This window comes from Myxine glutinosa, chromosome 2 (assembly GCF_964187855.1).
Source record: "Myxine glutinosa chromosome 2, kmMyxGlut1.1, whole genome shotgun sequence".
Taxonomy (NCBI): domain Eukaryota; kingdom Metazoa; phylum Chordata; class Myxini; order Myxiniformes; family Myxinidae; genus Myxine; species Myxine glutinosa.
In genome coordinates this window covers 89,673,774-89,686,404 of record NC_136262.1, presented here as the reverse complement: position 1 = coordinate 89,686,404, position 12,631 = coordinate 89,673,774, and the positions used below count along the sequence as shown (strand labels likewise).

The window sequence follows — 12,631 nt, the reverse complement described above, 5'->3', positions numbered from 1 at the left end:
ATCGAACAAAATTTGATGCGATTGCTGAAAACATCTGGAGGTCTGACTCATGGTCGTGTTTTTTTGCATCTGGTCGGTCTGGTTTTTTTGCATTACAGCAGCGGCAATTTTATCAGCCATCTTGGATTATATCTACATATCATTATCTGAGGTCACTGAAATATATTCCATTAAAATCATAGTGTGCTAAAACATATATTTAGCCACGAAAAGTACACTTTTATGAGGTTCTAGGCAGAAGTTATCCATATTTATGTATTTTCCATCCAACCGGCGGCCATCTTGAATTTTGAAAATGCCACAAGGTGGGACGCGTGGGACTTTATATTGTGGGCATCCACATGGTATTCTGAAGCTCTGTGCAAAAAATCAGCTTTCTACTAATTTCTTCTAGGTCCTAACCTAATGCTCCTGGGCTAATATTCAATTTGTTCAGTTTGCTGGTTTGCTTCTGGCTGGCTCGCTTACTCTTCACAATGGACACCATGGGATCTTTAACATCCACCAACTAATGCCAGCAGATGGGACACCCAGTTTAATGTCCAACCATTCGCCGTGAGTGTGGATATCTCGAGGCCATCCTGCCAGCCAAGCTTCAATCATGTATATGTAATGAGCGCAACCAATTGAAAATCCATAAAAAACTAGATATTTTTGATCACAGAGCAATCACGCGAAGGGTAAGTCTCTCCGGCTTCCACTTGGCGATCACCCGCAACTTAACTTTGGTCTGCGGTCCAATGATGGCCATAGTCTTTTGGACCGGCATATGACCTTGACCTTCCACATTTAAGGATAGAGTGGAGATTAAGAAAATGTATCCCCATTTACAGTCTATCCACATAACTCATCACGAAAATTATTCAATTTATGATCAAAAAGGTGTTTTTTGTTCATTAGGTCACAATCCGAAAAAAGTAGGTCACGAACACTATAAACAAATATCAGGTATACAACTTCAGTCCAGGTACACTATTATGATGCAAGAACATCTACGAAGGCCATGTCTTTGAGATTCCGCATTAGCAAAATTTAGCGATGACAAAAAAACATGTTTTTTTTTTAAACCGCCATTTGACCTTGATCTTTAAGTTGGAAGGGTATGATGTAAATTAAGCATATGTCAACCCCGCTTACTTTTATTCCCATTATTGATGCCAAATTTCACTCTGAAAGTCCCAACTGGATCCGAGATACAGCTTGGACATTGGCAAAAAAGGGAGAAAAACCGAAATGGTAGTTTAGTACTCCTTGGAGTCTAAGATTTTGACCTTTAACTCGGAAGGAAATGATATAAATTAAGCGCAAATGTTCTATGGTCTAGGCTATGTAGAGAGGGCAATTTCATTCCGATCGGACAAGCCTTGGTCGAGTTTTGGTGAAAAATGTTTCAATGTCTATAATTACATCATGATCTTAAAAAAATAGGTCAATGTCAAAACATTTTTATGTAAACTGCGCATACTTTATATTCCCATTAGTGATGCAAAATTTCATTCCGAAAGTCCATGAACATTGGCAGAAGAAAGGGAGAAAATCCTAAATGGTGGTTTAGTACTCCTCGGTGTGTAAGACCTTGACCTTTAACCCTTTCCAATGGGGGAGATAGTTAATAAAATTGGAGAGTTCATAGAACACTTTACCCCATGCAGTCTTGACAAAAAGGATATAGGAATGGTCGTTTCAAGTCTTGTTTTGTGTTTTCGAGCACAATCTATATTGGTTTTGTTCGTGAACGTTGAATACCAGGCACGACGGTAACCATACACAAGGTAGCACCATATTTGTCCAAAGGCTGAATCTCACAGTTACTCTGCCCTCAAGGCATGAGATGGCAGTGAATGTTTTTCCAAATACTGCTAAATAGAAGGTTTTTCAAAGTGCCAAGAAGGCGATTTGTGTTCTACAATGTTCACGTATATAACGAATGAATGAATGAATGATCGTTTTAAGGCCATTGTTCCCCGCTAGAGCGGGGGTTAGCCTTGCGGGCCCCATGACAATCATGGTTCCCTGTTTGAGGCAATGTTTTTATGGCCGGATGCCCTTCCTGACGCCAACCCTTAGTCGCCTCTTACGATGCGCAGGGATACGGTGTACCTATTCTAAATCGGGGTACACACCGGGATCATTCATCCCAGCAAGCTGGTACTCAATTTGCCGACCTCGGAAGGATGACAGGCTGAGTCAACCCCCCTGACGTTAATTCAGCAATCGACCGGGATTCGAACCCAGGATCCTAAGATCCCAGGCCGGCACCCTAACCGCTAAGCCAACACCAGGCTCAGGTGTTGGCTGTTGGCAATTGAATTGATAATTCAATTTAAATAAAATAAAGTTTTTGAAGGTTGTAGAAAATCCAGAATTTACCACCGTTGATGCAGCGTCTTTTACACGTCCTTATTTAAGACGTTTAATTAGTTCTTCATACCTGTTGTTTGTGTCCTTTATGACGTTGCTAAAAAAAGGAAGTATCCTTTTTAGAATGATTTTCAATTTTGTTTGACTGCCAGGCAGACTAACAAACAACACCTTACTCCTTCTATTTACGCATACTCACTCGAGACGAGATTCCATAGAATTTTTATAATTTCAGAGCCAGAGTAATGCTAAGTTTCAAAATATAACATTCAATTGAAATTAAGTTGTCCCTCGATCAAAGAAATAGACTGATGGACAGAGACACAGAGTGAAGCAATTGCTTAACCTCGCTTTCCACTTCGTGCATGCCAGGTAACAAAAGCAACCCTCCAATTGTTAACAGTTTACCTCCTGCATGCGAAGCGGAAAGCGGGTTTAATCAATTGCTTCACTTTGCCTGTCTGTCAGTCTGTCGACAAACGTCGGTTTACGATCAAGGACCAACTTCATTTCAATTTAATTATATATTTTGAACACGAAACTGCAGTTTAGCAGGAGTTTGGCTTTGATTTTGGCAAATTGTAGAGAATATCGGCCCGATCGGGCAGCGCAGAGGAGTGAGATGATTATTTTAGTCTGTCTGCCTGCCTGACAGTCAAAAAAAATTGAAAATCAGTCCAAGCAAGAAACTTACTGTTTTTAGGGAAGTCATAAAGGACACAAACAACAGGAACAAATAAATGTACCCTGTTAAATAAAGTGGTGTAAAAGGCACGACATCAACGGCGGTAAACCTCTGGGAATTCTTTTTTTAATAACTTTTTAAAATCTTTATTTTATTTAAATTGAATTATATACTTGAACACTGTAGAACACAAATCACCTTATTGTCACTTTCAAAACCCTTCCGTTTAGCAGTTTTCCGGCAATATTACGGCAATTTACGTCATCACGACAAATCAAATTTGCCGCTGGCACTCCCTGGCAGTATTCCTTGATGGGCATCAAAAGACCCCCTGGTCACTGGTGTTATTGTGTGTCAGCACCCTGGCCAAACTCCACAACTAAAAACCAATTGCACTAAATAATGATCTGCCCAACGTCATAACTTATCGGACACGGTGATGTTCACCGGTGCTGCCAAGAGGACAGAACTACCACGAGACGACCAAAGAACAACCCCCACGTCATCAATCAACGCCTTTAGTTACGTCGAGTCATCAAGGAAATGATAATGAACACAATTTCGAAAGCAATACAGCTCGACCTCACCGTTCACATATTTCAAATCGACGGCTTTGCCTCGCAATCGCACACTTATTCTATTTTTGTCGATGGACTGTTTACCTCAAATGGTGTTTGTGATCCTTTCATACACCTAATCTCACCTCTGTCAACGCAAGTGTGCCCGCCATTCTTTTCAACAAAAATATTTTGTTAATTATTTAAATGTATTGGCTTGATTCGTGAGTTGAGTTTTAATTTCTCAAATTATCGAGACATCTAAATATGTCAAACGTATGAAGCATTCAAAATCACTTTGGGAAAAAAACGATGCGAAAACAGCGCTGGCCCTCTTCCTCTTCCTCTTTTAAAATTTTTATTCTTGGCGTTTTCAAAGTTCAAACCCATGCGGCTCTATATATACCACTCGAAAACACGTCATCAGTGGATATAGGATAGTATAGGGAGCTGTGAAGCCGCCTTGACGACAGACTCCGATTTTTCTGAACCAACGAATGAATGAGCCGTGCTCTGGGTACCTCCATTGAACTGTATAATTATAAAACTGGAAAGATTATGAGGGGTGCGAGTTTGTTCGCCACCAAAAGGACTCTAAAACACGCAGTCGCCATCTTTGAAGGCCCACTGCGTCGCCATCTTTGGAGGCCCACTGCGTCGCCATCTTTGGAGGCCCACTGCGTCGCCATCTTTGGAGTCCTACTGCGTCGCCATATTTGGAGTCCAACTGCGTCGCCATCTTTGGAGGCCCACTTGTAGCAGATATATGTCGACTCGCGTGCTGTATTTACTTCGACCCTCATTAATTTGAACTGTCTGTCTGCAAAATGGCCAACTGTATCGCCATAAAGTGTACCAATCGTTCGAATCATTCACTGCGCCTAGCAACATGGCTTTAATGATGAAATCAAAACCACAATCCAGTCAAAGTCAATAACAACCAGAACGGCATTCAGTAGAGAGCATACCACCGTCTAGTTGGCCATATCACTCGATGGTGAAGAATCACTTAAAAAATTAAATAATTATCATATCCGAATCCATATTCATATCTTCACCAAAATCGAATCGATTCTTCCTTGTCACACACACAACCTGTCCACCAAGTTAGTCCAAATCCATTCATAACTTTTTGAGATATCCTGCTATGTATCGGTTTTACCCCTATCTCCCAATGGTAAAGAATCACTTAAAAAATTATGGTAGCCGGAACCGAATCCAGTTCTTCACCAAAATCTAATAACTTCGTCCTTGTGACATACGCTATATTTCTGCCAAATTTCGTCCAAATCCGTCCACAACGTTTTGAGATATTTTGTTCACAAACAAACAAACAAACAAGAAGATGTCATACCGAGCACGATACTTGCAAAGTCTGCCCCCCACCCCCTCCGCAAACGTTTCCATTAATACAGCAAATTGTCCATTTCATCAACATTAAAATTGACGATCTTGATCAAAGCTCGGGTCAATAGGATGAAAAGTGAAGATTTTTCAGATGAAAAATGATTTTAGCAGTTTGACCTTGAGTTGACCTTTGACCTTTTTAACTTAAAAATAGTTGTTTTCCCAATTCAGTGAGGCCCTATACAAATGCTGTTCAATTTTCAAGTCAATCGGATGAAAGTTGATGGGTTTTAAGATTAAAATTCATGATTTTGGAAGTTTGACCTTGAGTTGACCTTGGACCTTTTGACCTCAAATATAGTTGGTTTTCCTATTTATTGACTCAATGTGCAAATGCTTTTCAATTTCCAAGTCAATCGGTTTAAAATTGACATTTTTAAAGCTGAAAATTGATTTTGGAAGTTTGACCTTGAGTTGACCTTTGACCTCAAAAATAGTTGATTTTCCAATTTAGTGACTCAATATACGAATGCTGTTCAATTGTCGTCAATTGGATTAAAAATGGCGATCTTAGAAATTTGACCTACAGATGACCTTTGACGTTTGACCTCAAAATCAATCGGCTTCTCAATTGGGAAGACCTCTACAACTTGGTGAAGTTTCGTGATGATCGGTTTGGAATTGTGACCTGTAGGCCAGTGACAAACAAACAAACAAACAAACAGACAAACAATAAGACGTCATGCAGAGCACGATACTTGCAAAATCCCCCCCCCCCCCCACCCTACACCCCCCCCCAAAGGTTTCCATTAATACAGCTAATTGTCCATTTCATCAAGATTAAAATTGATGATCTTGATCAAAACTCGGGTCAATAGGATGAAAAGTGACGATTTTTCAGATTAAATATGATGATTTTAGAAGTTTGACCTTGAGTTGACATTTGACCTTTTGACGTAAAATAGTTGGTTTCCCTATTTAGTGACTCGATATGCAAGTGCTGTTCTATTTTCACGTCAATCGGATTAAAATCGACGGTTTTTCAGATGAAAAATGATGATTTTAGAAGTTTGACCTTGAGTTGACTTTTGACCTTCTGACCTCAAAAATAGTTGGTTTCCCAATTTAGTGACTCACTATATAAATGCTGTTAAATTTTCAAGTCAATCGGATTAAAAATGGCGATTTTAGAAATTTGACCTCCAGATGACCTTTGACCTCAAAATCAATAGGCTTTTCAATTGTGATGACCTCGACAACTTGGTGAAGTTTTGTGACGATCAGTTTAGAATTGTGACCTGTAGGCCGGTGACAAACAAACAGACAAACAGACAAACAAGAAGACATCATGCGGAGCACGATACTTGCAAAATACGCCTCCCGCCCCAAAGTTTTCCATTGATACAGCAAATTGTCCATTTCATGAAGATTAAAAATTGCGATATTGATCAAAGTTCGGGTCAACAGGATGAAAATGACGATTTTTCAGATGAAAAACGATGATTTTAGAAGTTTGACCTTGAGTTGACCTTTGAACTTTTGACCTCAAAAATAGTTGGTTTCCCAATTCAGTGACACAATGTGCAAATGCTGTTTAATTTTCAAGTCAATCGGATATAAATTGAGGATTTTAAAAACTTGGCCTATGTTGACCTTTTGGCCTATGTTGATGTCAAAAATAGTTGGTGGTTGAATTCAGTGACCATATATGTAAATCCTCTTAGAAGTTCAAGTCAATCAAATGAAAATTTGTGATTTTAGAAATTTGGCCAATGTTGACCTTTTGGCCTATATTTACCTAAAATACAATACGTGGTTGAATTCAGTGACTAGATATGCAAGTCCTCTTCAAATTTCAAGTCAATCGGATGAAAATTGAGGATTTTAGAAAATTGGCCTATGTTTACCTTTTGGCTTTTGTTGACCTCAAAAATACTTGGTGGTTGAATTCATTGACCAGATGTGCAAGTCCTCTTCAAATTTCCAGTCAATTGGATGAAAATTGAGGATTTTAGAAATTTGGCCTATGTTGACCTTTTGGCCTATGTTGACCTCAAAAATACTTGCTGGTTAAATTCAGTGACCAGATATGCAGGTCCTCTTCAAATTTCAAGTCAATCGGATGAAAATTGAGGATTTTAGAAATTTAGCAAAGTTGGTGACCTTGGGCCTATGTTGACCTTTTGACCTTTTGACCCCAAAAACAAGGGGCTTCTTGCTTTTGGCCAACTCTACCTCTTGGTGAAGTTTCGTGAAGATCGGTTGAAAATTGTGACTTGTAGGCCGGTGACAAACAGACAAACAGACAAACAGACAGACAGAACCACAAACGCAACCGACCAATATACTTGAAAAATCCTCGATTTTGCAAGTAACAAACGGACAAACAGACAGAGGTGAAAACATAACCTCCATCCACCTTCGGTGGCGGAGGTAATAAATCAAATCATAATCAAATGCAAAAGTCTAAAGGAAGCGAATCAAAAACAAAGTCAAAGGGAATCAGAAACTAGAAATGAAACCAGGTCACAAAACAAAAAGCCTCATTCCCCACCCGCTTGATCCCCATTGCTTCCGCAGCAGCTGGGGGAGGAGGGACGACAAAGGTGAAGAGTGAGGATCCCATAGGGGAGCGAGAGCGGAAACTGCCAAGGGACTGCCACTCACAGTTTGACTCATATAGCTCATCCACACCACTGGCCCAGGGTAGATCTCGGCCCCGGTGGGCTTAAGCCCCGAGGACAGCTTCAACTGCGCCATAAATGCCATGCGAGCCTTGCCCAGGGAAGCCCTACCCCCCCCCCCCCATCCACCCACTACGGTGGTTCTTCTTTGTCCATTTCCCCCAATGTCTTATTGTCCTCATCACCGGAGGAGGAGCCGTTGCTTTCAACCTCTCTGGAAGCCGACAGGGTCTCTGGAATGGAAGGTAGGAGCATCCACCATACCCTCCCTGTTCTCCCTACCATCTCGGCAGGCCTGGCATTTGATACGACTACATCCTGGGCCCACGTTGCTCGGGGAACGAACGGAGGTAGCAGCCTCCTCTCTGCTCTCCTCCCTTCTCTCTTTCTCCTCCTTGTCCTCCTCCATTACTGTGGGGAAGAGGGTATGAGGGGGTGGAAGTAATAATAGGCACCGCAGCCAAGGCAATCCTTGTCCCTGGGGAAACACCCCCACGGCCACCTGCGGACGCCCTCATCCTACTCGCATAGCACCGTGGGCAGGAGCGGAAGGTGTGCCCCTACACACTACCAGGTTACACTGCACCTCATGGGTGCAACGCTCCCTTACATGTCTGTCTCCATTGGCCACACTGGGTACAAAACTGTTCTTTGCAACCAGATACAAAGTGACCCAGTTGTCCACACCTGCGGCATACTTAAGATGAACCGCATAGAAAACTTCCCCCTGGTCCATCCCAATAACAATCACATTAGGGATGTGGGTGACCGTGCCATCATCCTTGACCCGGAAGTTAACATGATACTGCCGAGCCCTGGTCCATATTCCCAAATCATTCTGGATAAACCGAGTTTTCCCTCTTGAGAGTTTCCTTCTGTATCCATCCTGTCCACCATATGCATCCTCTACTGTCCCTCATTCCTCCGCGCACCCATTGTTTGTTCAAGTCTACCTCTATCTTGGCCTTCAACTCTGCTGTTGTTGTTTACCCCCTGTCTGAACAGCAGAATGATGGGACACACCCAATATTACCAATGGCGAGGGTCAGTCTGCCCCTGTGGGCTCTCTACCAATGAAGGTCCCAGAGACGCAAGGAAGGAGGGTGGGTGGGGAACGGTAGAATTGGGGGGAGGGGGAGGAAGGAGTAAGGGGAGGAGGAAGAAATAAAGCAGGGAATGCAGAGGAGGAATCAGCAATTGGACTTGAGTACTTGGAAGCTTGGGACTTGGGCTCGGAGACACACACAGACTCGGGGATTCGGGCTTTGTTCAGAACCGCTTCCTTTTGACTCTGCTTTTTGTGCTATTCTCATTCCTTCACAAAACACGTACATTTTCCCCGAGCCCATTTGAATCACAATAATCTTTTCTTTTCTCTTTCTCCTTTCCTTTCTTTTTCCAGTTCGCTCACTTCACTTAACTACACTCGCTCTTCCTGCACTTTTTGATTCACACCTTTCTTTCTTTTCACCCCTCCACACACATGTCCCTGCACCAAACCCTGTGCACCTTTATATCAGGCCGGTTGCTCATCTCGCCACCTGGACATGGTGGAGCTGTCCACCTCACCTCTCCCCACCGGCAGCCATTTCCTGCCAAAGCTGTGCAAGCAATCGCGTTCAGCCAGTTACCATCAGGCGCCCCAGGAGATCTGGGGTGTGAACGGAGCAGAAGGTGGAATCCGGGAAGGAGTGTGAGGGAGCGATACATGGACCATCATGCTAGATCATTGGGTGGCAGCAATTCAGCCGGGTTGTTGCAGAGTGTGTTGGTGCATACCACAGACCCCTACTATTTCTTCCCCATGACTCATTCTTTTAACCTCTCCCCCATCCTTCACTTCTTTGGGTGAATGTTTGGCAGAGAATAAGTTATGGTGCTAAGTGCATGATTAAGGTTCCGAGGGTGGGTTTGTCGCGTAGGGATAATTTGGGGAAATGTATACATGCCTGTAACATTTGTATATACCGCTGAATCGCTTTCTGCCTCGCTAGTTTTAGTTACACCCATGGGGTATAAAGAACTGTCTTGACTTATCCTGTTTGGGTTTGGTTGTGATATAGCGCTCCCTGGGGTAAATAACCCAAGCGAATGGTTGGCATCTGATAGGCGATAGGGTACGGCATGTAACATTGGTTGACTTGGCCAATTGACATCCGTTGTGCAGCTGTCGGAATAGTTCCCCATCTACTGCAGTCATCTCACAGGCGTGGTACATCGACACTGGGCGCGAGGATCCGGCGTCCGTGGCCTTTTTATAGATGTGCCGGCCTTTCCTTTTTCTTTTCTTTTTTTGTATACAAGATCGAGACTCGTGTAAGAGCTAGAATTAATGACAAAAAAACAAACGGACACATCAGACTAAAATATGCCATTTGTGTCTGTCCGTCTGTCTGATGAATTTTGGACGCCAATACATTCAGTCGTTACTTATCCAATCTCAACCAAACTTGACAAGATGACCAAGGGTTACATAATGAAGGTTGTAGCGCATTCATTTGCCCCCCTCCCCAAGGGGGTTTTCTCTCCCGAGCGGGTTTTCCCCACCATTTCCGTCAATGGGTTGCGTGTTGAGGTGTATAGCCATATTAAGTTAGCTTTATTGTGGTGATTTTCCAAAGAAGAAGATTTATTGTAGCGTTTTTCCAAAGACGCTTTTAATAACTAAATTAATGATAATCGCATCTTATTAATGTTATGACAAAACAATATTAATAGCCAGCAAAGCCGGTGTTGTGAATGAACGTGTACGTATTATGTTGAAAAGCCAGATTTTGCTGGATCCCTTGAGAATTTCGAAGCTTTGACGCACCAAATCGCTCAATGGAGGCCGCCATCTTGCGGATGTGGAAGTATGCATAACAAATTGAAAAAAGTTCAATAGGAGTTTGTTTCACCCGTCTTTTTTTGATTCACAATCTTATGCACCTCTAATTTGTAATTAAAATACTTAAAGACCAACCTCGGCCCGCACGGGCCTGGTTATGTTCAACGAAAATCGTCACCAAACACCGGAACCAATGAGATTCGAGCATTTGAAAAAATATTTCAAAAACCAAATCACTCAATGGAGGCCGCCATCTTCCGGATGCGGAAGTATGCATAAAAAATTGCGAAAAAGTTCAATAGGAGTTTGTTTCACCCGTCTTTGTTTGATTCACAATCTTATGCCCCTCTAATTTGTAATTAAAATACTTTAAGACCAACCTCGTTACCTGGGCCCGCACGGGCCCTGGTTTATGTTAGAGATATGATGGCGTTTCCGTGTGAGCAACGACTTCTACAGGAAGCAAAAATATTATAAACCACAAACACGTATGCTTAGCTTTTTAAACAGTTGCTAGTGCTGTTTATAACACTAAATGAAGAAATTTGTATGAATTCCGACATCCGTGAAGTAAGGTTTACTTACAGAACTGAGTGAAGATCTACTGTACTCTATATAACCCACAAGTGTTGGGTTAATAACATGGCCCTTTATGCCGCTACCGTGGCTTTTTTCGTAGCACACCTTTGAAACTCGCTCCCGCTGTTTAATACAAAACAAAGGGAGGAAGACCGGGATGTGCTCATTTACCAAGCAGCTCGCTAGCGCTTGCCAAGCCAGCCGTTCCTTAACGGTTTTGAATGGAATGCTTGCTCAAATGCTTAAACCACTTGGCGATCTCTCCACAATAAACTTGGTGAATGAACACACACAATGTTCTTGAGATCCGATCATAGAGAGACTGTAATCGATATACCCCAAAGAGGAATGACCCTTCCTGCCCCTCCCGGAGTCTGCGGGTGTACTAGTAAGGCAAAATAAAGGGAGCGGGAGACCAGATGGGGAGAGGGGGAAGCACACAAGTACAACATTTGAGAGTAGGGACATCGGGAGATCTGTGGGAGGGAGGGGGCTTGGGAGAGGAGGCGTGGGAAGGGGGATGGGGGGTGAGGGAGGTAAAAAACATGGAGTAAAAAAACCACAAAAAAACCACATGGACACAGCTGGATCTTCCAAGATCAAGGTAAATTCCTTTTTGGAGTTATCCGAGACGACGACGGACTGTTCCAATATATTTAAACAGCCCTCACAGCCCATACAGCTCCCATTCCCACCACTCTATCCTCCCTCCCAAACATGATTGAGATAAGCCGAAAGGTGTATCAATGAGGCTTGATTCGTTAGAGATCATTCAATGTAGGCTTTATTCAGCAAGAACAGGACAACCTGTAACAACACAGATGTAGAGCTACGCCTGTTGCATAATACAACAAGGATAAGAATACAACATGCATAATAATAAATAGGTCTTCCGTAGTTATCTATTCAACCACACACGACTGTCCAGTATCCATCTTGAATATCGCAATGACTATGTAATGGGAGGTAGAAAGGGCCATGGTAATGGGAGGACCCAGAAATATAACCCGTGACACTGTTGTTGTTGTTGAACTATAAGAAAGGGGAAAGGTCGCGGGCTTACAGTACACAGTACTTGGAATGACAATCTATGACAATGATTAATAGTAAACATCATTTTAAACTTACACTGGACATTGACAAGCTGGACATTGAATATGATTTTCTACCAGTGTGAAGAAGCACCCAAACAAGATACAGTGTCTCTCTCTGGGATTTCTGCCTGAATGTTGGTCATGCCAGCATCGTCGTTTCAATAGTATATGTCCATTAAATAAATCACCAAGCCTACCACACGAGGCAATCCCACAAGGTTCAAAGTCCACTCACTGACAGGGATGATCAGGGAGGACAGATAGAGTGCGTCCACAGCCCGTCAATAGGCCTTGCACGGGCGCATATCATCAGGAGTTTTTGCAGTACTGGTACGTGCTGCATGATATCAACTCTTTGGGCAAATTTATCAAAAAGTACTCCAAATCCTTCATTGTGCAGAGCCAGACCCCTTTTTCTCAGGTTCTTTTCCAAATATTTTCGGTTTCTTTAAAAGCTTTGCGAGTCATTTTAAGTAGCAATCCTTATCTGGCACGCG

At 42.5% G+C, this 12,631-nt stretch overlaps 1 protein-coding gene across 2 annotated transcripts in view; it reads right to left on the bottom strand.

Annotated features, from left to right (window-relative positions):
* The window catches only part of LOC137421594 (uncharacterized), a 152,513-nt gene extending 148,559 nt beyond the window's left edge, over positions 1-3,954 (bottom strand). Inside the window, exon 1 of one of the 2 annotated variants that reach the window (XM_068107802.2) lies at positions 3,750-3,954. In XM_068107802.2, coding sequence (XP_067963903.1) covers positions 3,750-3,776 — 27 coding nt within the window. In that variant the 5' untranslated portion in view covers positions 3,777-3,954. The remainder of the gene's footprint in view (positions 1-3,749) is intronic. The other variant, XM_068107803.2, reaches the window with a different exon arrangement.
* Between the last annotated feature and the right edge of the window lie 8,677 nt (positions 3,955-12,631).